This window comes from Pelecanus crispus, chromosome 4, assembly GCF_030463565.1.
Source record: "Pelecanus crispus isolate bPelCri1 chromosome 4, bPelCri1.pri, whole genome shotgun sequence".
NCBI lineage: Eukaryota > Metazoa > Chordata > Aves > Pelecaniformes > Pelecanidae > Pelecanus > Pelecanus crispus.
Window position 1 is genome coordinate 84,335,704 of NC_134646.1, and position 22,753 is coordinate 84,358,456.

The following is a 22,753-nucleotide window of genomic DNA, read 5'->3' on the forward strand; positions in this document are numbered from 1 at the left end:
GGATGAAGGCTCCATGCAAGCTGACAGAAGATGGAGGTGAGCTCTCCTCCGAGCAGGGGCCGGACCAGACGTGCCCCTGCTGCCCCTTCCAAGCTCTGCTCCCTGTCCCTCCCCGGAGAGCGAAGGGAGCCTCAAGAGCCAGCTCGCCTTCAACCCCAGCGAGATGGCTCCCAGCCCGCATCGCTCCAGGGTATCACGAGCAACTTTTGGGCAGGAGAGACGCTTGGCTGAGCCGGCGGCTCTGGGTTTCATCGGAGGCGACCGTGCTCCGCTAGCGCCAGAGGAGGAGGAGACGGCTGCGCGGACGGGGAGCTCCTCCGGCAGCGATCGCTCCCCGGAGATGCGGGGCGGAGGAGGTGCGAGCGCTGAATCACACCGGGATGGTTCACTGCAAACATGACAACACCACAGAACTAAGAGGGTTTTTGCTGCCTCTGAATTGTGGGGTTTTTAGGACTTTTTTTCCCCCCCTTTTCTAACTATTTATTATTTAAAGATGGGGGACTTCCTATTTTTGCTGCAAATGGAGATGGCTTATAAGCTCCCACTGACGCAGACAAAGAGCAAGATCAGTTCAGTGCTGATACAAAGCTGTGTTTCAGTTGCTTGATGAAACCGCTATTTCCTCTGAGCAGAGAGCCTGAATGTTACAGGTTGCTCAGCAAGTAGGTGCCTTTTAAGAGAATAAAGGTATTACATACAAAGGTGAGTTGAGTCAGCTGGAGGCTCGTTACCCCAGAGAAACTGGCACAGAACATCAGTGAGGAACATCTGCTCCGCGGAGAGGAATTACCAATTAAGTGGCAACAGCGGGGGGTCACGCAGGTGACAAAACCCTCTGCTGTCACCTTACCCTCGGCACATCCAGGACACGCTGGAGACAGAACGTATCCGAGTGATTTTCGTTCTGGTTGGGTTTTTTTTTTTTTTTCTGAACAGCTCTTTGAAGACCAGACCTCCCAGGGTTTAGGTGTCTGAGTCTCAAACCTGTGATGGTCCACGCAGCTGCTGTGACACCCCCCCTAAAACCCACGGGTCTGCAGATCCTTTGTGTCGACTGACTCGGCTTTTTCCAGCCCATTTATTCAGTCCTCTGCAAAGAGATTCACTCCACGAAATCATTAAGACTCACGATGAGACCAATTACGAGTCAGAAAGAGAACCTGACTTTAAACATCATTTTATTAAGGCTTAAATGTCTATCAGCCAGACGGGAGCTGGTCCAGTCACACGACACAAACCAAGAGTGACGTTTGGAGTAATGCGATGGCTCTTCTACAAAAGTTCGTACGAGCGGGATGAGATCGCTGCCAGTTACTCACGCGTTAACCGCGGCCTCAATTCGTGACTTGCTGGACTCCGGGGGGAACGACACGCTCCTGCAGCGACAGCGCGGGCACCGCAGGCAGGAGGGGAGGGAGGCGGGGAAGGGGAGAAGTCAGGTAGCTTGCAATGTTGTCAATCACAAGGACTTCGCCTGGTCCACGACCGAATGGCTGCTCGTCAAATACGTAAATGGTTTTAACTCACGGGGAAGCTAAACTCACAGTCCAAAAGGCACCTATGCTAAACCACTGAGCCACGGGGATGGTGGTAAGAGGGTGGGTGCGACGGGTGGAAATCAGTTCTGTATAAATACATGTTCCTTGTTAAAGAAGCTATGGCTTTTATTATCCTCGGATCGCTTTGCTCTGGCGCGATGCTCTAACCCCCCACCCCCCACTACTCTGTAAGCACAAGAAGACCAAGTCCCCTCCGCCATTTCGGGCGCTCATCTGGCAAGCTCTCCGAAGGCCTTCGTCCTCCTACGGATCGATACGGACACAGGGAACAGCAGCGGCTCCTTGTTCTCGTCCTCCCGGCAGGCTCCGGCAGCCGAGGGCTCAGAAGTGAACCCTCCTGACGTCGTGCGTGGCAGCCGACCTCTTACAACTCCCACACAGTATCGACGAGAGAGACTTCTGCTTCTCGGCCACGCACGGGCGACATGTGAGGTGGCCACAGGGAAGCTGGTAAACGGGCTCCGTTTTGAAATAAGAGGAGAAGGTTTTGCCGCAGGAAGCGCATCCTTGGGTCTGGCCGCTCCTGCCGTGCTCTGCAAAGGCGACAGGAGAAGCGGCTCGGTCGGGGTGCGGGTGACAAGCCCACGCTGTGCCACCCCTTGCATGCCCAATCCTGCCTACGAGCCGAGGGCCCCGCTTTCTGCAGATGCACGGCACAGCTGCAGGCGCTCGTGGCTCAGGACTGCGGCCCCGTTTTCTCTATCGCTACCGTAAGGAAAGGGAACGGTCTGGCTTCTGGGGCAGGTTGCGCTCAGAAGGGGCTGGATCACATCAGCATTTGGACCATCAGGCTTTTAATTGAGGGCAGATGACTGTAAAGGGCTTTTCACTTTTACTGCCACTAAAATCGGCTGCCCTTCTGCTTTTCCAACGCTCGGATTAAAATCACCGATTCCCAAGTGAAACGCTTTAGGTATCGCTTTGCATTCCTGTCACACACTACCTATCAAGGGCTACTCAGTCAACTCTTAAACAGCAGCAATTTTAAAGGGGACAGGAAAAAGCTTAATAGCTTAATGTCGCTGCGAAACAGCAAAAGCTATTCAGGGAGTGACAGACACTGGGAGCTGCACAGCCCCGGCCCATTCTCAGGGTCACTTGGTCCCTCTGAGCCCTCTTCTGTGCCGCAAGCAGGCAGATCCTCGCCCAGGGGAAGAAGAGGAGCAAGCCAGCAGTTAGGGCATCAGCTTGCGGAGGGACATACGAAGGTTCAAGGCTTCCCTGCACCCCGAAGAAATCATTTTGGGTATGCATACACAGCTGGATTAGCATCTCTAGCTAGCAGGTGTGATGAAAACCGCGAGGACTCAGCAGCCTGGCCTATGCATACTCAAACCCGATGGGATTCTGGGCACGCACTTGGCTGGCTGGCCTGTGACATTGCTACCGTTACCTGTTCCTCTTAGGGGTCAGCACGCTACATGGTATTTGCTAGATTTACCCCTCTCCAGCTGCACCTCTGCACTGGACTCGTTCCCCATCCAGGCAGCAACTCCCCAGCTGGCTCTGGGCAGCCAAGTGGCGACCTTTAAGCCACTCAGCCCAACTCGCAGAGCTCTGGGAACAGCCAAAGCCTCGCCGCGGGGCGAGCTCTCAGCCTGAGCTGACCCGGTGCAGGCTGGGCCGAGCACCGCGTCTCAGCGCATCCAGGCTGGTCCTTGGGCAGCGCAGACAAGCTCCAGACAACAATGTGGGGAAATCACAGAATCATCGAATCGTTTAGGTTGGAAAAGACCTTTAAGGTTACCCAGTCCAACCATTAACCTCACACTACCAACTCCACCACTAAACCAGTTAAGGGCACAGTAGCAATTTCATCTTTCCTGGCTTGGTGGCTGGATTATTTTTTAATGAAACTAAAAACTAGGAATCATTAAGGTTGGAAAGGACCTCTAAGATCACCAGTCCAACCATCAACCCAACACCCCCATGCCCACTAAACCGTGTCCCAAAGTGCCACGTCTGCCCGTTTTTTGAACACTTCCAGGGATGGTGACTCCACAACCTCTCTGGGCAGCCTGTTCCAATGCTTGACTACCCTTTCTGTGAAGAAATTTTTCCTAATATCCAATCTAAACCTCCCCTGGCACAGCTTGAGCCCATTTCCTCTTGTCCTATCATTATCTACTTGGGAGAAGAGACCAGCACCCACCTCACTACAGCCTCCTTTCAGGTAGTTGTAGAGAGCGATCAGGCCTCCCCTCAGCCTCCTCTTCTCCAGGCTGAACAACCCCACTTCCCTCAGCCGCTCCCCATCAGCCCTGTGCTCCAGACCCTTCACCAGCTCCGTTGCCCTTCTCTGAACACGCTCCAGCACCTCAATGTCCTTCTTGTAGTGAGGGGCCCAAAACTGGATGCAGTATTCCAGGTGCAGCCTCCCCAGTGCCCAGTACACATCACAGGACTCATGCTGAAGCCTGCTCTGACTGGGGACATGGATGCCGCACCTCACTTTCTGGGGGTCAACAAGGTCTAACCTGCCTCTCTGGGAGAATAAATCATTAAAACTGCTGAGATACAAAGGCAGTAGTTAGGGATTGTTAAGTAAAGCTTGCTGGGAGACAATATAGTATTTTTATATTGAATTTTTGTATTGACTATATAATATTTTGGGGTCTGAAAAGGCATAGAAAGATGCTGAGCAGCAGCACAACCTTCCCTGTTAACCCAGTCCCGCTTCTCCTCTCCTCTCTCGCTCCCAAAGGTGAACCAGGGGCACTTTTTGCTTACCGAGGATCGTGCCCGTGCCCCACGAGCTGCTGCAGCCTCCCTCGCTCTGCGCCTGCTGCTGGCTTTTCATCAGCTTGGCCGTAAACGAGGGCATCGAGCTGAGCGCCGAGTTCAAGGCAGTGTCCAAACTCTCCGACAGTTTTTGCTCGTGAGAGACCAGATCTGCAAAGAGAAGCACAAGCTCGAGAAGCGGATGCCGGGAAAAAGCAAGCTGTCAATGTGCAACAGAAATGCTGCTTCGCCTCTGAACCTTTCGAAGGGACAACACTGGGGATTTTAGGAGCTCTGCCACTTGTTTTCTCGAGAGGTCTCTTTTCCCCACCCAGGTGCCAGGATGGGGATGTAGCGCCTCATCTCCTTTGGGTCCTGAAGATGGAAAGCCCTACGGATTACTGTCAGACATTCATGTCAGGCCCCAGAGCCAACGAACATCAGGTGCTGGCTTATACCTGCAGGTCCGAACAAGGCCAAAATGCCAAATGATCCAGACACCCACTTCCCTCTGAAACCCCAGGCAGCTCCCTCAGCCTGCTCCGCCGAGGCTCCCAGCCCAGCACTCCCAGGCTTGCTTTGTGCAGCTCACCGGGAACATTTAAGCCACTAACAAAATCTGGGGGACTTAATCTTTTTCTTCTCTGTCACAGTTCTGAGTCAAGGGATAAAGCCAAAGGCACAGGGCTGGACCCTTCCCTGCAGCGTTTCGTCCTGTGCAATACCGAAGGCATTAATTAAGACTATGCATTAAGAGAATGTTGTCTGCATCACTAATTCTGTTAAATCCATCTCCCAGGGGAAGACCTTTGAATTAGCGCTGCACATTTGCTACAGCAATCAAGGCTGATGAAATACTGAAGCACGAGCTCCCTGGGCCCAGCACTGTGCTTTTATTTATGTACGGGCACGGCTCCCGCGGGAGCTCCAGGACCCCACAGGGCAGTCCCTGCTCCTGGGGGCCTGGGGCACATCCCCAGCGGGAGCTGTTACACGCCTCTGCAGTAAAAATAACTAATGATTCCTCCTAAACCATGGAATAAGCTCTAGACTGAGAGATTAGAGCAGAAATGTGCGGTCTGGCTCCTTCCGGTACCACTGAACATCAATTATTTTCTACCAAGTCTTTAAAGAATTTGTTTAAAATTAAAGAACCACCTAAGCTTTTACCTGGAAACATTTTTGGACAATTTGGGGAGAGAGACAATGCAAGTGACAGGTACCAGCAGGCACTAACAGCAACCAGAAGCCGCGGTCCACCTTTTGATGCGTTACAGACCACTGATTTAGAGAACAAGGAAACTGAACTTAACCTGCCTAGAGACAGCCCTTATGTGACCAGGAGACACCCATGCACCGTGTACGTATTATTACCTAAAGCAGGAACTCAGTTTAACGATACCAGAGACAAGATATAACTGTTGCTGTATGCAGTACAGTTATAGCCACAAAACAGTTGCACTGCCAGCAACTCCAATACGTTTCAGGAATTCCTGTGCCAACAAGGGAGAAAGCAAACATCGCAAAATAGATGCAGATTTGGGCTAAAGATCTAGCGTGGAGTCAAGAGGAGCAATTGCCCGGGAGCCACGCTCTTCACCACGCACTGGAGGCTGAAGGTACCAGAATAAAGAATAAACCACACGAGGGAACAGATTTTGGGGAGAGAGGTGTGAATCTCCTTGGTATTCAAACCACAGATCACTTTTGCTTCCTAAAGACTGTCGCCTCCTCACCAGTCCAGCCTGCCCCAGCACTGGGAGCTGCTGGACCTACAAAGAGTATCCTACGCTCCCGCACCCAGCGCTCGGTGGATCCAAAGGTCCGTCTGCGTTGCCGCAACGCTGCCTTGGCTGCCCGGTAAGAAGCTGTGGCATGGCTGGGGCCCGAGGTGGGTGAAAGCACTCGGCTTTTTTCAGGGAATTTATCTCAGGATTGCAGGCCTGGATTGTTTTTCTGCCTCCCGGAGCTTACGCCCAGCAGTGCTGCTGCCAGATCTCTAAAAAAAGCAAGGATGAAAGGAAACCAGTGCCCATTTCCTACCCCTGCAGACACAGTCACATCCCTCGTCTCACGTCTCTACCTGGTTTTCTGCTTTAACTAGCTGCAAGCTCTGGGCAAGCCTCCCCCAGCCTGTGCTGTCCTCTCCTCCCTGCTCCCAAGGCAGCACTGCCTGCAATTCCCTTGCTGCAGTTTGTTCTGAGCCCTTGCGCTGCCGCAAGCGTGGATTAGCGTGGACCGGAGGCTGTGCGGTGACACGCTCCGCGTGCCCAGGCTCTGCCACAGCAAGAGCAGCCCTGGAAGAACGTAAGGAGCCAGCCTGTCCCAGGGGCACAGTCTGTGCGATGACACGGAGCGTGCAGGGAAGCGGCTGCACCAAGAGCCCAGGCTGGCAGTGCCTGGCCGGGGAAATCCATGAGCAGGATTAGTGCCTTGTTCCTGCTTTCCTCCCCACCTCACTCCTCGTGGTAAGATCCACACCAGCCAGGACACCCCGCGCCATCACCACTGCACCACCAGACGTTGCTTTTCTGGCTGTTGCGTATCTTCTCGCTGACGCAAGAACATATTGGCTGGCTGGGATAATAAATCGCCCACGCTAAAGAAACTTCAAACCAGCACACTGCGAGAAAAAGGTTGTCTCCACATGGACAGTGGCTTGAAAGCAAGGAGGAGAAAGGAAATACAAACTAAAAGGGAAACAGGGTGACCTGAGCAAACAAGAGGGCTGTGAAACAGACTGCACAGGTAACCCAAGGAGAACGATGAGCCTAGAGATGAGAAAAGGTGAAACGGAATGGGAGCAAACACCATCCAGGATGGCAGGTTGCGCTGAGGAGAGGGGAGGTGAATCAGACAATGACCTGACTTCCACGACATCTATCAACAGCAAAATATAACGGCCTTAAAGCTTTCTAGAGGTGGGATGGGAATCTGTACTGGAGCCTCCTGACTTGAAAACCTGGCCCCGAGCTGTCAACACACTCAAGAAACACAAGTGACTTAGGGAGCCACGATACCTGTCGAACAGTCCATTTGGATCAAATGCGAGTCATTGTCAGTTTTCATTTTTTTAGCACTGTTCTCTGAGGTAGACGTGACAAGTAAGTTTGTAGAAGAAAAATAAGGTGGCTGCACGGAGCTCTGATCCATACAGTCCATTTTCCTTTTCAGAGAAGACATTGTGATGGAAGAAGGTACGAGCATTTCCGAGGCGTGAGCCCTCCCGAGCAGGTTCGTGCCAGGGATGCTGTGCTGCAAGAGGAAGTGGTCTATCCTGGCCTTGAGGGTAGGGTGAGGTAGGGGCTGCGAGTGCTGGCTGAAGGCCACCCCAGTGAAAGGATCGCTGGGTACCCTGCCCCAAGACGCCTCACTCCGGTTGCATTTTTCCAAGGTGGTCTGGTCGATCACCTTCCCAGAGGGCAGGAGCATGGGGAAGGTCATGATCTCCAGAGTGATGGGGTCCAGGAATTCTTCGGGGATGTCTTGGACAACGTCCACCAGCTTGCGGAGGGTCTGCTGCTCGCTGTCGTTGGCACTGAAGGGCACGCAGTCGCTCTCCATCGGCGTCCAGAGCTCTGGCTTGAGGCTGCCGACGTCCTGGGCGAAGAACTGGGAGGCCACCTGAAAGACACCCTCGATCACCTCCTGCGGGCACGATTTGGCAGGCTGTCCCCACACCTCCAGCCTCTTAATGCAAGGCAGGCCGCCTCCAGCCACGTGGGTGATGCAGATTTTCAAGTGCGACACGTTGCTCAGTGAGGCAGGCCCTTTGTTCCAGAGGTCTTGAGATGCAGAGCCGGGGTAGGAGAAGACATTTTCCATCTGATGGAAGGGAGGCCTCGGCTTGAAGCCCCTGTGGCCGAACGTCACTTTGCTTTGATTTTTTAAGACAGCTTTGCCCACCAGTGTGAAAGTGTCTTTGTCCGACACAGGCTGACCGGCCAGACCTGAGAACTGACCCTCGGGGCTCTGCCAAGAGGTTTTATTGCATGAGGTAGAAGTGTAAACTTCGAGCCCGGAGAAGGTTTGGTATCCCCCAGATGAGATGTCGATATTGATCCTGCAGATCTCAATGTTGAAGGGAAAAGAGATCGTGACGTGGACTGGAGGTTTGATAAAGTATTCACTGCGGAAACCACGATTTCTCCTGGCAAGGTCTTCGGAGATCAGATTCTCCACTTCGTAACCATCAGCAGAAATCTGTGTTTTGGGAGAAAACTGGATTTAATTTGGAGCAAGAAAACAAAAGGAAACTGATTTCACAAGCACGTCTGTAGATTCACAAGACAACATCAACTAGGAGCCAAGGCTGCGGTTTCGTGTGCAGCTGAGACAACGCAGGAGATCCCTGTTCCCACCCTCCTCCAGCCACGTGGTCTCATCCACTCTTCTCTGCACCCTGTTACCTGGCCAGCCATTTGCAGAGCTGATTTAACTGCTAAAAGAGTGGACAATTATGGACAGTTTGTGGTTTTGGCTGGGTCAGTGAGCTGTATCGAGTGGGAGAGCGTGGCTGGGAGCAGGGCATGTGTGTGTGGGGGAGACGGGAGTCTCCTCTCTTTCAAAAGTGGTGAAAAGTTATGTCAGCCCATCCTGCCGTGTGGAAACGTACCCTGAATCACCCCGTTACAGGATCCCAGAGAAACCTCCGGAGGTCAGTTAGCCGGCGGCCTTCTCCTGCTCTAGGATCAAGCCCACCCATCCCTGAGGGAGCTCCGTCTAACCAGGCTGGGTCCCACCCCACGTCTCCCAGAAGATGCAATCCCACGCTCTGGTCTGCTCCTGGACAGGCTGGCTCTACCCATTCCCTTTCCTGGAAGCCCTGAGGCCTAAAAAGTCTGCAGCACTTGCTAAATAAACAGGTAACAGCAAGGAATATCTATTTATTCCACTTGCTTAATGTGGTCGCTCTGTACCCTCCTGACGACAACAATCACACCAAACCTCAGCAGCACGGCTGGGTCCCTCAACACACCACCCGTGCAGACGGTCACACCTGCACTGCTGGTTTTACAGCACAATACTTACAAATCCAAGGCTGTCTTGGATTTTGGGGTGTGAGTTGGTGGGGAGACTTACAATTAAAAAATGGCTTTGAATTCAAAACTAGTTAGCACCTAAGAGATTCTGATGATGCTGGGTGAAAACTCAAGTACTTGTAAAGCACAGTAACTACAGCAAACGTTGTCAAGAGCTGCATGTTCTACTGGGCAAAAGGAAAGCTCTAATATTGTGGGGAAAAAGGTATCTCAAGTCAAAGCACGCACACCCATAAGCACATAACGTTGTCTTGTTATGAGATCCTGCAAAATCAGGGCTTTTTCCTTCCAACAATTAGTGTGTGCCACACGAGAGCGGTCACAGGAGGTTATGTAGTGTTCTAATGCTACCTAGCAGAGATTAACCAAACCAAATTTTGAAGAGTAACTTTTGGGAAATCTCTCAATACCAATTTTTCAAAGTACTGAGCCTTCAGCTCCACTTTAGCTCAGGTCTGAGAACCAGATACAGGTTCTCTTAGTGCTCGCACGCCAATGACTCTCCCAAGACCACAGCACAAAAGGGGATCCAGGAGGACAGATTCCCAACATCAGTTCACAAAACCTCCTTGCTGGGAATGACAGGAGACTGGTGAGCTTGGAAGGGAAAGCTGTGAGCAAACCCACCCAAATCACAAGCCTCCCACATCACTGGAAAACGATTTTAATTGACAAAAATGCTCTCAGTTCTGCAGACTAAAAAGCCTACACCTTACCTAGGTTGGGACTGCATCTGCCCTCAATGCTTCTGTTGCCAGCGGACATGCACAGCCTCCTATGCTAAAATCCCTCTCTGAACCAGCCAGACCACACAAAATTTGCTGGGAGGTTGCTGTGAGTTGCCCTTGCTTTGTTTTCTCAGGGTAGCCTGGCTTGGTCAGGCAAAAACCAGTCTTCCAGAAACACTGCTAATTATCACAGATGAGCAGGGAACAAGCCCTCCCCAGCCCCAACCAGTCCAGCATGCCAGTTCCACCAAACCCCTCCATCCCTCCAGCTCCCTAAAACCCCACACGTTGTTATTTTACCTTGTTGCAGTGAATTCTTGGCTTGAACTGTGGGAGACAGACGTTTATTACCATCTTGGCAGTTGGAGAGAGCTCACTTTCTGAGCATCAGATTCAGCTTGTAAAAAAATAAAAAAGCGAAATAAAGAAAATGAACATCAGTGAACAGTGAAACGATCTCGTGTTTCTGAGCCTGTAGGAATTACAAGTTCAGTAGTTCCTAAAATGCAGCTCAGATCTGAGTCCAGGAGGTGAAGCCAATATAAACCCAAATGACTGTGGTGGAGAGACGGGATCAAGAGAAAAAAATTGCGTTAATATTAATTAGCAAACCCCTGGAGAAACATCAAAGAGAAAATGGCTATTTTATCTAAAAACATCTTACCTATGGATAGGCTAGCAATTAGATCTGAAAGTTTATCAAAGATGCAGGAGGTTTTGTAGATACAGAGGGCACGGGCTGCTCCGTGATCCGACCGGGGCATCCAGCACCACAGCCCCTCACTGCTGCGAGGCGGAAAGAGCCCACGTCCATTCCCCCCGCGTGGCCTTGAACTGTGCCTTCTGCCTGCGTGCCCGGTTCCCCCTGCCTGCCACGTCTGTCTGCTGCCTTCAGCAGTTTTGAGGCAGGACCTGCCTGCGCTCTTGGACAACACCCAACACGACAAGCTCAGACGGGGCCTCTCGGGACGAGGGTAACACCAGCCAGCACTAACACAGCACTGCCGCAAAGAGAAATGTTTCTCGAGGGCTTCAGGAGCCTCAGATGTAAGCTAAGATTAAACACAAATATTAATAATGGGTATTTAATAGCTCCAAGGGAGCAGAGGGCATTTAATAGCTCTAAGGGAGATTATCTGTGTTCTGAACACGGACCCAGCTGATTCTTCTGACAATGTTCATTAAAGAAACTCAAGCGAATGCACCATCTTTTCCATTGAAAAAAATGTGACTCGAATTGGTTAGATCAGATCCCTTTTAAGAATGAAATTATCCGCAAGGTAAGAGTTTTAACCTTACATTAACCTCAGTTTTAATATGTCATTGCCTCGGGCAACCTTGTAAATCAGGAACCCACTGCTTCCTTCAAGAACAAGCAGCCCTTTAATGATTTTCAACTGAAGCTTTTAGTTCAGCCAAAATGAAATTGGCCTTCTGGGGGCACGCCGGTCCGGCCGCTGAAATGCAGAGCATTAACAAGCTCGCTTTGCCTGCCTGCTAAGCGTGCGGGAGCAGTCCGGTCTGCGTGCGATGGAGCGCAACGCTCTGAAATGAGAAATGTGGTATCCGAGGTGCAAATCCAACAGATAAAAATCAATGCAATAGAAGCCAAGCCTGCGGAGAGCAGAGCTGGAAGGTTGCAATGCCAACGCTTGACTGAAGCAGGCGTGAACCTAAGAAGAGCTATAGCGGGCCGGGCGAGCACCCCTTCTAGCCCAGTATTTGGTCTGGTAGCCACCAGGAGCAATTCCTGCTCTGCAACAGGGAACACAGGAATGGGGCAAGTGCAGACGAATGCTCCTCCAATATTACTTTCCTGGCTTTCTGAGCCTGACAGGCTTCCAGTGCAGGGCTGCCAGTGAGGAATTGTTCAGATAGGCTTTTGAACTGGTCTGACTTTTGGCACCCACATCTTGTGTGAGTAAGATTGCCGGTTTAACTACAGGCTGTGTGACAAAGCTACAGCATTTGGTTCATTTTGAACCTGCTGCCTAGTAAATTAGCTTGGCCCTCCTATCGCTGGTATTATGAAAAACGGCAAATGAGCTCTCTTTGATCCCTTTCTTGGAATGACTCAAGATTTGCCCTCTCTTCTGTTTCTCCTCACATCTCTTTTTCCTGGGCTGAAGACTTCTCCATATCCCTTCCAACCTGACCAGACCGGTGAATATGCATTCGGGAAGTCTCAGTGAGACTTTCCCTGAATGAAGGTGAGCGTGGAGAGGCACCTTCACCTCTGCATCCCTGCACACTCATTGCTTTAAGAACTCGCTCCTCATGAGCCACTGTCTACTGGGATCCTGCCTACGGCGGATGCCAAATTCTCCCATGGACCTTGCGGTTGTGCAACCTCCTCTTTCGCAGTGCTGCCTTACGCCAGGCAAATCACGGACGGGTGCAAGTCATTCCTCAGGACAGACTCACATCTTCCTCCAAGCCTAAGGCTGTTACTGAGGTTGCATCCTAAATCTATCCTTTTCTACCATACCCTTAATATTGTGGTAATTAGCTCTGGTTCATTACAAACAATTTCTTCTCTCACTAAACTCGCTGTCCTTCAATTCAGCTGCTCCTCGTTCTGCAGCATGAGGAGCTATGTGTGTATATACCGGTATATTTTATAGGATTCTCTCCTACCTGTTTGTGACCCTGACAGACTTAAAACAACTCCGACTAATTTTTCCAGATCCAACATCTCAGCAGGAAAACGCATTATTCTGCACGTCCAAGTCACTGTTCTCCTGTCTTCTGAAAAGCTCTATTACACTCTTGCTTCACAGGAAAAGCTGGTCACCGAGTTGCTTTTAGCCAGGGCTGTGGCTTTTTTACTCTTCCCATGAAAATGCAACCCAGAAGACGTGCAGTGGGGATGAATGGATAGATTAAATGGAATGAGATTAGGATGAAGCTTCCGTGTAAAGAAGGAAAGTAAGAACTGGCTGGACACCACTGCGATCGGAAGGTAAAGGGGCTGGCTGAGGCAGAGAAGCAGGCTGGGAACAAGAATCAGCAGGGACAGGCAAAAGCAGGTGAGAGAACAGAGCAGAGGAGCAGCCAGGATGAGATGGGGACAGTGAGCCCAAGACCCCTCTGCAAAGAGCCTGGGCTGAAGCAAGAGCTGGGGAAATGCAGACTGGAAAAATCTCTGGAAAAAGAACGGGACAGGGCAGTGGATGTGGCTGCCCATGGCTACTGCTGTCTTTACGCCCCAAACTTGTGTGGAGGTCTCCTGTGCCAGCGACAACCCAGGAGGTTGTGGCATGAAGGAGGTTCTGAATTTACAAACACTTTAAAAATACAACAGCCACAAAACGGCTTTGCTAAAGTCATTGCTCATCAAAACAAACGACTCAAAGATCACAAAGGACTCAAAGACTACAAAGTGTCATCAGGATGTCACGCAACTGTCCCATCTCTCTTGGGTGCCTGCCTTCCCTAAGGTTAGCGAAGATCTTTTGACTGCGGCAGTGAAATGCAGACCTGAAGGACTCCACTCTGTATTTTCTATGCCAGCAAGATCCTCTGTGGTCCTGGACAAGTCATTTAACACCAGGCCTTCTGGAGCTAGTCACCAAGTGCCTTCCTGGTGTCCTACAAACGACCAGGGAGCTGCTGCAGTAAGGAACATGCATAGAGGACAATGAACTAAAGTGCTTAATAACGCGGAGTATTTGAAGGAGAGGAAAAAAAATCAGCCCAGCCATTTTAAACCAGGCAGCCAAAATGAGCTAATATACAGCATCTGTCTTGGGACAGCAACCTGCTTCCTCCCACCTCTCTTCCCTGTCCTCCACCTCAGTGTGCCTTGGAACGCTGCACTGCAAAACAGCCAGAACAGCTCGGCTGCCTTCGCAGTGGGAATGGGAGTTTCACCTGCTGCTCCATGTGAAATAATCCCTACGGCTCTGGTCAGATGCAGAGCCTGCCCTGCGCACCTCAGGAAATGTCCCTTCTCTCGGAGAGAAACACTACCTGAAAGCTCAGGAAGAAGCCAGCAACTCTGTCCTCAGAACAGTGTGCAGCAACTGGACACTGGGCCTCATCCTGAGCAAGAAAATAACAGGATGAGCAATGTGACAGAGTGAAACCAGCTGCCTCCAGAGCAGATGCTCCACGCAGCTACAGTTTGCATCCTAGTTCGCACAGGACTCATCATCCCCCAGGCACAGGAATTGCCTCAAGGTGGATCTGTGGGCCCCATTTGGCAGCAGGTGTTATCAACAGGGTCAACAGGATGCAAATCCTCTCTGCCAGGCATTGCTGAGGGCTGAGTAAGAAATTCGTGTCTCGGGGTCAGAGCACCCCAGCCCTCAGGCCCAGCTTCCATCTCGCCACTCTGTTTTCACGCTCTGTCCCGCTCACGCACAGCTCCTAAAGGAGAAACTTGGACTGCGTGCCTGCCGGCCCTGGCTCGATGGTGATGGAAACAGTAAGGAAACATAGAATCATAGAATCATAGGTTAGAAAAGACCTTTAAGATCATCCAGTCCAACCATTAACCTATGTATGTGTGTTCTTGGCATGCAGGTCAGCTTCATGACTAAAAATCACCCCAATTCCCTCCCAAATATCACAACAGCATTGACACTGTTCTGCTCTCAGAAAGTCACCAAATCCATCCACTTTCATTTAGGGCAGAGAAAAAAGTAATCATGGAGAAAAACGAATAGGACAGTAGCTTTTATTTGTCATGGAAGCATTTGAGGATCTACGTACAAAAGGAGAGCACGGGACACATGACCGTGAGTAAAGCAGAATTGGCTAACTTAGCAAAGCAGCCTGAGCACACAAAGCACCTGCCAAAAACTTAACTAACACTCAGAGACCATTTTAATCAGTAATCAGAAAGAGGGATGCAGCTGGGAGGCCGTGTCAGCCTCTGAGCAAGCAGCGCACCAGACTAGCCAGCCCTGTTGAGCAGCGCTGGGTCGAACACTTTGTAATGGAGGTAGCTCAGTTTCTCCAAACGCGTGCGTTTGAGCAGAGGAAACCATTCCCAGAAGGGAAGCTCAACCACCACATAGCCCAGCTGCTGCAGCTGCCGCCGTTTCAAACAGTGCAGCCCCAAGAGCCGCTTGGAGCAGTAGCAGTAGTGGTTTCGGTTGGACACCTGAATAGCCAGTTTCACCCCCCGAGGCTGCCGATTCAGTGGAAGGGACAGGGGAGCTTCAAGACAGCGCCCCGATTTAGGCTCAACTTGCGATCTGGCATGTGCAATCAGGGCTCCACCTGAAAGCGCAGCACGATCCCCCGCGTGTGGTGTGCTTGCTTCTTCCCCTCTCTCCTGACTGGGAGTCCTGGCTTCATTTTCCACTTCCACGGGAGTCTGGCTATTAGATCTGCCTTTTATGAGCTGAGTCATTAAGTCATCCGTTAGACTAACTCCGATGTCTTTTAGTTTCTTATCTGCAATAGGGTCTTTGAAGTTGAAAGGGATGGGACGTCCATCCACGGCCAAATGAACCTCCAGATCACTTGATCTCGTGTGAGGCAGGATCATGTGGTTCTTCACATACTCGGGGCCACCTAACATGCTCCCGAGAAGAGACGTGGCTTCCACAATTTCAGGCCTGACAAAGATTTCCTGCTCTGCAAAATTCAAAACCATCTCGGTAAACTCTTGATAAAGCTGAGGTGGAAGGCGGCTGCCTTCGTAACTTGGGCACTCAATTTCAACACTCTTACTAAGGGTGAACAGGTCCTTTTTGAGCTCATATTTACTACCTCTCGTTTTCTGGACAAACTCATCCCGCAAAGCATAGTCTATCAGCTCCTCTGGGAAGCGTTTGACAAATGCCAGACCAAGCAAACCAGTAAGGAGATGCTCCGGAAACTTCGCAAATTCATGGAGTTTTCTATGCATCTGCTCTATCAGGCTGGAGTAAAACTCTTCCTCGTTTGGAGGTTCATAGTCCAGGCATCCAAACGACCACAGGAACTTGGCAGCATCTTTGCTTCGGCAGTAAGACACCTTGGAAGGCAAAGACATGGCTACAGCAGCCATAACGCCTTCGTCAAAGTAGTGTAGGGATGAACAGGTAAGAGTGATGTGCATGATGCCCTGGATGTTTGTTGTAGGAATCCGAGTGGGAATAACCTTCCCAAGTTCCTTCAAGAGGGGTAAGTGGTCCATGCGAGTGTAGCGGAGCATTTTAAGTACGTTCACCAAAGCATAAGTGCTCATGTCTTCCATCTGTAGGGAGACTCTGTCCGCAATTTTTCTCATGACGTGGTCTGAGATACCGCTGAGGGACTTGAAGAGCCCTAAGCAGATAGCACCCACCTCCTCCAAGGTGAAGGAGTCCAAGTACTTCAAAATCATGCTCTCCACCTTCTGCGTCAGGTCCACGGGTGACCTCCGGCCTTCACCTACGATATAAATGAGCTGAACAAACTGGGGCAAAGTGAGGTCTTTCCAGTGCATGTTGGCATAGCTGAACAAAATGCTCAGGTAGGAAGGCACGCTACGCTCCAGACAGCGCCAGCAATCAGCCACCAGCAGCAGCTGGTCCAGGCTCATGTCCCACACGCGCCAGCAGAATTCGTTCTCGAATGCGTTCAGCAGAGGGTGGGTGGGCGGAACAACCAAACGAACGCAAGCCTTTAAAATATCAATGAGGTCTGAAGTACTGAACAACCTGATGTTTTTGATAGCAGAGCGACACAGTGTATTAAACCTGGGTTGGGACACCAACACTGCGTGTTGTTCCATTGGCAACCGACTCAGCTTGCGAAAATAATCTGTGATAGTTCCCAGGCTCTGGCTGCCCTTGCATATGGCCACACTGTGTAAAATTGAGTCACCTTCTTCTAAAGTAAGGGTCTCTAGCAGCTCAAACTTGTCATAGCTGAGAGATCTGTACTCAGGCCTCCCCTTCTGAAACATGCGAGGGTCCTCCTTGGAGTCGTGCATTTCTGGTTTTTCATTTTCTGCCTCCTTCTTGGTTTGTGCCGCAGAGAGCCGCGCCGAGATGGTCTGCTCGAGGAGCGGTTTGGACTTGGGCTTTGGCAGGGCATTTTGGAGGGGTGGCAAAGCTTGAGAAGAGGCGGTACCGAATGTATGCTGAACCTGTGTGGTGCCAGGGCTGGTGAAAGTGTCACCGAGAGCCTGGCCACTGTTCCTAGCAGCGTGCTGCGGGGAGGCAGCTCTACTTTTGGCATAGGCAGATGGATTATACAATACTCTGTAGTCCTGTGGATTCAGCAACTGGATTGTAGCTGCAGATTCAGTTCCGGTGTTGGCTGTTTCTGGGTTCTCTTCCTTTTTCTGCTTACTTTTGCTGCTTCCGCTCTCGGCCTTGCACTTGGCTGTAGTCGAAAATGTAGTCACCCTGCTCAGCCTTGGAAATCTTCGGCATATTAGCACTGTAGCCATGGATCACAATTTACTGGGGTCAGAATTGCTTCCAGGTACTGAAAAAAGGGCAGACGAAGAATGAGTGGCTTCCACCTAACACGAAGCACTTTTTAATCTATCCTTTACGCTACCGAAAGTGAAGCGATGCCAGTGTTTCCCCTAGCCAGGGCAGCTGTTTCCCTGCAAAGCCATAAGGCAGCCGCTATCGAACATCACCTCATGCAAAGGCAGCTCAAGACAAGCACCCAGGTGACCTGACATACCTGAAGTCGGGGTACGCGGCAGGCGGGTATTACCTGCTACTCAGCAGCTACAAGTAACCTGGCAGAGACTGTGGGAGTTAAGAAAAAAATAATCTCTTTTTCATCTTTAAGAGACCCAAACTACTTTTCTTTCATTCTAAACAATGAAAACATATTTTTGCAGTAGAGCTGCAGCTTCAAGAGACTTTACGTACTGAAACAGAGCATTTGGCTACTTTGGTCACCATAGCATAAAACACCAACCACCACCCAAGACGCTGTTGAAATATCCAGGGTGCTGCACTGCTCTTTGCACCTGGAGACAGTATGTGGAGGCTGTGAGCAAAGTCTCCACAAAACCAGTCCACAGAGTGAAAGCTGGCCCATAACCTGCAGGTGGAGATGAGCTGAAAGGAGAAATGCGGCCCCAGAACAAAGTCAGGGAAAAGTATGGCAGAAGTAACACAAATCATTACGAGATGCTACATCCTGAGTGGAGAACCAGAGGGAACAGAGCTTTACGCTTCAGACTTGGGAGCATTTCCCATAGTTTTAGGGTACAGAAGGCTTAAAAATGCCAGGTGCCTTCCTAACTCCTGCCTAAACCAGCTACAGCACAGAGGGTGAGGATGAGAAATCTGTCAGGAGTTAAGCTGTGTGCTGCCAGCCCGCACAAGCTGCCAAGAGAGCCTGTTTACGATGATTCAGATGCCGATTAAAAAAAAGCACCAGGTCAGCGCTCTGTGTAACACGCCCTTATCCCACAGTGTGTGGCCAACCCCAAAGATGCATTAGACCAGGTGTTTTCAACATCTTTAAAATCCCTCGTGCTCTCACTACCACAGGGTGCCGAGCAATCTGGAAAGCCGAAGCCGGGCAGAGATGCTGCAACTGCGATATGCGTTAGCTTCTGTGCTCCCCACATGGGAGAAATAAATCCTTTACGGGCATCCCTCTGAGCTCTGCTTATACGTGCAGCTTCCCAGTTAGGGCTAAATCAAGGTGTTGAATCAGTGCTGACAAACTCAGTTTTGCAGCAGCAAAGTGGAGACAGGCAGCTGTGAAGCCTTGGGGGAAGAAGAGGTGGGGTGGATGCTGTGGCTGTGGGGTATCTGAGTAGGAGAGGGCTGCAGCGGGATGGGGGATTGCATCCAGCTCTGGCTAAATGTAAGCTGGATTTTATTTTGAGTACAAGAATCCCCATGTCTCCCATGACCCGTTAGATGATCTATTCCTGCATTGCAACAGCGAAGCATCAGCTCCTCTGAAGGAAGGATGAGATGGGAAGGGAGGGAGGATGGGCAGAGTTGAAGTGACGGTCTTTGCTCCCTCTTGGTGCCAGATGCGGGGTGCTGCCTGCTGGGGGGGGATGGTTCCCCGCAGCAGCCTCGGCTGTCTCTTGTGTGCCCTGAATTCTCCCACAGCAGCAAGAACAGTAACAGGAGCAGACAGGCAGGCGAGACGTCTCTGATCTGGCACAGGCACAAGCAGCCTGCTGCTCTCTGCAGGCTGCATTCTCACCAGGTAGCTCTACCTCTGCCTTGTTGGGGCTCGGCTTCTGTCTGAGGAACGGATCTCAGCACAGAGTTGGCATGGGAGCTCTCCCGATCTGCTCCAGTGCAAAGTCAAGTGGCTCAATTCGGCCCTCTGGGACCAACCGTGTCGATTTGCACGGAGGCAGCTGAGGAGACCTCACATCCTCTGCTCCACAGGCAGAGCTTGGGGGCAGCAACCGCCAGCCAGCGGGTGAGGAGAAGCTGCTGGAGCAGCAATCCTCTCAGCCGCCCCAGCAGAAATGGTGCAAAAAGCAACCTGGGTGGAGAACAGGGGCTCTGGGGAGAAAAAGAGGGAGGGCAAGCTGAAATGAAGATTTCTGGAGACAGCCACGCAAGGAGGAGGGTACAACAAAGAGGCCAATGTGTTTTTAAGATGACTAGTAAACGGCCGATAAATATTGTGAGACACTCAATAGCCGCTAAGCTTGCTGGGCACCTTATTTGTATCTCGGAGCACAACACGAGGCAGCTCCCTGGTGCAGATCAGGCTCTGCTCCACACCCCCCAGGCACTGCTGGCTGCGATACTCCCCGCCAGCCAGGCAGCTGCAAGGCCGTAACCGTTCCCTTCCAGCGTGAGGAGTCAAATCGCGACAGGCAAGAGAGGCTCTACCCCTTCCTGACTGTCCTGTGAGCGGGGGAAAGGAAAAGCCCCCTCAGAACCTGGACAGTACAACCCGAGCCAAGAGCTGTGATGCTGCGGCACAGCCCAGGCCTTGCAAAGCCGTCAGCAGCAGCAAGCAGGAGCTGGATTTCAAAGCTCTGCCATTTAGCACGTAGAAATGTTTGAAGAAAATATAATTTCTGGCTCTGGTGGCTGTGATGTCAATGCCGTCTTTGTGTGGCTGGAGACAGGCTGGAGACAGGCAGCTGTGAAGCGGGCAAGGCTCAGATCTGCACGGTGGCTGAGGAAGGGAGACCCCATCCCCTCTGACATCCTCTCCTCTTCTAGCACCTCGCAGAGCTTGTCCTGGGGACACTCGGAGGAGCTGGTTCAAGCTGCAAAAATGATCTCAGACAAGAAGAGGTTTATCCTACCTAGGCTTTCAAAAGAGACCTTCTTGTCTGACTCTTATTTTGCATGTCCTCTACTTATTTTTCTATTATTGAGAGACAGGAAAACACTACTGAGAGACGGGCCATTTATTTAAAACAAGTTCTATTTGCTGTTCAAAGATGATGATATACTACCTACGAAATCCAGCACTCTGCTGTTACCAGAAGCCCCCCTCTCGGCAACAACAGCCCCACGTCAAAGAGAGAACCAAAGCCACAGCATTCACACACTGAAGGTTCTGAAGGCGAATGTCGCGTGCTGCTAAGAATACCATGCACGTAGTTTAGCGGTAAGCTGTGATGCATTTGGGAAGCTATTCAGTAAAGAGAATATTTCTCTCCTCCTTTGCTCCAAATCCAGCAATAAAAGAGAAGACCACGTTCAGGGGAGCGAGGTCGGCATGGGTCAGGATACTTCAAGCACCTTTGAAAGAAACAGGCTGGGTCCAAGTGGCCTTTTGCTGCCTTTTGCCCGTGACTTTCACCCACCCCCAGCCTAAATCTTTGCGATCTTCAAGTTTCTACAGCATTTCTCTTCCAACTCAACCTACAGCTCTGCTCAATTTTCCTCTCTTCCTCTTACCCTGATTAATCAGCCTTCCTTCCTCCTCCCACTGCGCTTCTCTTCTTGTTCAAACACAGCCAAACTCCTTCCCACCTCTGGGCAAGTCTCTCCAGAAATTTCACTTCCAGCGACTCCAAAAAGCCAGTCAAGAAAGTGAGTTTTGGAGCAGGGCCCCGCAGGCTGCGAATGCACTTTGTGGAGGTCCTTTGGGATGCAAACATCTTTGTGTGTGTGTGTCTGTGTGTCACACTTACAGCTGAGTTCTCGGCCAAGAGCGCAACTGCACAGCTGAGCGTTAGCTGAACACCAGGGAAAACAACATTCCTGGAGGGATGCCACCCGCCTCGGAGTATCGGCTCTGTGAAAGGGGATATAGGTGCACTCTGAAATGCTGTCTGTGCTTTTGGTCCCTCTGAAATAAACAAAGGGGCTTTCAGTAGCACTGCAAAACCCTCGCAGGACCCACGTGAAGAGACCAACGGCCGCTGCAGCACACCGCCCCGTCCCACGCTTCCCCCTGCCCAGCACCGTGGATGGCAACCGGGCAGGCGGCATCCCCTTGGTGCACGGGGAAACGGCCGATGCGAGCAGTGAAACGCTGGGGGTAAAACAGCTCACTGTGGCCAAGAGAATCATAGAATAGAATCATCAAATCGTTTAGGTTGGAAAAGACCTTTAAGATCATCCAGTCCAACCATTCACCTAACACTGCCAACTCCACCACTAAACCAGTTAAGGGGAGAGTAGCAATTTCACGTTTCCTGGCTTGGTGGCTGGATTATTTTTAATGAAACTAAAAACTAGGAATCATTAAGGTTGGAAAGGACCCCTAAGATCACCAGTCCAACCATCAACCCAACACCACCATGCCCACTAAACCATGTCCCCAGGTGCCACCTCTGCCCGTTTTTTGAACCTCTCCAGGGATGGGGACTCCACCACCTCTCTGGGCAGCCTCTTCCAATGCTTGACCACTCTTTCCATGAAGAATTTTTTCCTAATATCTAATCTAACCTCCCCCGGCACAGCTTGAGGCCATTTTCTCTCGTCCTATTGCTTGTTACTTGGGAAAAGAGTCCACAGTTAACACCTACACCTGGGCTGAGGAGAAAAATAACAGAAAAGGATATTTTTTTTTTACCCCCCCCACTAGATTACGACGTCAGAGCGCCAAACCGCCAGTTTCTGTGTGTGTTTGTGCTTTCCCCCCCCCCTACTTTTACGTCCCCGCCGGCATCAGAGGGCAGCAGGCAGGATGAAGGGCTCGGCCACCGCCAGGCCCGGCCCCCGGGCGGGCAGCTGGCACCGCAGGAATCCCGAGCCCCGCTGCTTACCCCCACGGCCGTACCTACCTATATATAACATACACACAGAACGCATAGGGGCGGCGCAGCCCCCGCGGCCGCTACCCCCGGGCGGGGCGGGGGGCTCCGCGCATGCGCCTGTGCCGCCCCCCCCCGTCCGCTGAGGGGGCGAGGGGGGAGTGGGGGGACGGGGACGGGGACGGGGACGGGGACGCGGCGGCCCGCGCTGCCCGCTCGCACTCACCGGGGCCCGGCGCCCGCCGCCGGCTCTGGCCCTGCCGCCCGCCGGCCCCTCCGCCCGGCCACCCCCGTCGCCTCCCGCCGCTTCCGGCCACCTGACGCTGACGCACTTCCGGCCGTACGGGAGCCGAGCGGGGCCCGGCAGCGGGAGGGGTGTGCGCGGCCGGCAGGTGGCGCCAGCGGCCCGCCGCCCGGCGCTGCGGGGGTCATGTGACACGGGGGGTGTCACGTGGCTGCCCGGAGCGGGGCCGCCATGTTGGTGCGGTGAGGCCGGGCCCGTCGAGGCCGGGGCCCTTAAAATCATCGAATCATGGAATCGTTTAGGTTGGAAAAGACCTTTAAGATCACCCTGTGCAACCATTCACCGGACACTGCCAACTC

General features: G+C 51.8%; 2 protein-coding genes across 4 annotated transcripts; both read right to left on the minus strand.

Moving 5' to 3' along the window:
* Positions 1–1,164: 1,164 nt before the first annotated feature.
* On the minus strand, positions 1,165–20,861 carry UBOX5 (U-box domain containing 5). The gene is made up of 5 exons (XM_009487785.2): positions 20,847–20,861; positions 10,354–10,450; positions 7,304–8,486; positions 4,293–4,454; positions 1,165–2,095 (listed from the first exon to the last, which is right to left on the minus strand). The coding sequence occupies exons 2-5, from the start codon at positions 10,405–10,407 to the stop codon at positions 1,884–1,886; spliced, it is 1,611 nt and encodes a 536-aa protein (XP_009486060.1). The 5' UTR covers positions 10,408–10,450; positions 20,847–20,861; the 3' UTR covers positions 1,165–1,883.
* FASTKD5 (FAST kinase domains 5) lies at positions 14,736–22,395 on the minus strand. 3 transcript variants are annotated; one of them, XM_075708944.1, is made up of 3 exons: positions 22,377–22,395; positions 21,083–21,186; positions 14,736–17,466 (listed from the first exon to the last, which is right to left on the minus strand). In XM_075708944.1, exon 3 carries the CDS (start codon positions 17,426–17,428, stop codon positions 14,954–14,956), a length of 2,475 nt encoding a protein of 824 aa, XP_075565059.1. In that variant the 5' UTR covers positions 17,429–17,466; positions 21,083–21,186; positions 22,377–22,395; the 3' UTR covers positions 14,736–14,953. The 3 variants fall into 3 exon arrangements, with proteins under 3 accessions (XP_075565059.1, XP_075565058.1, XP_009486062.1); XM_075708943.1 differs by lacking the exon at positions 22,377–22,395 and adding an exon at positions 21,979–22,032 and having other exon boundaries at positions 21,083–21,240; XM_009487787.2 differs by lacking the exon at positions 22,377–22,395 and having other exon boundaries at positions 21,083–21,340.
* Positions 22,396–22,753: the final 358 nt, after the last annotated feature.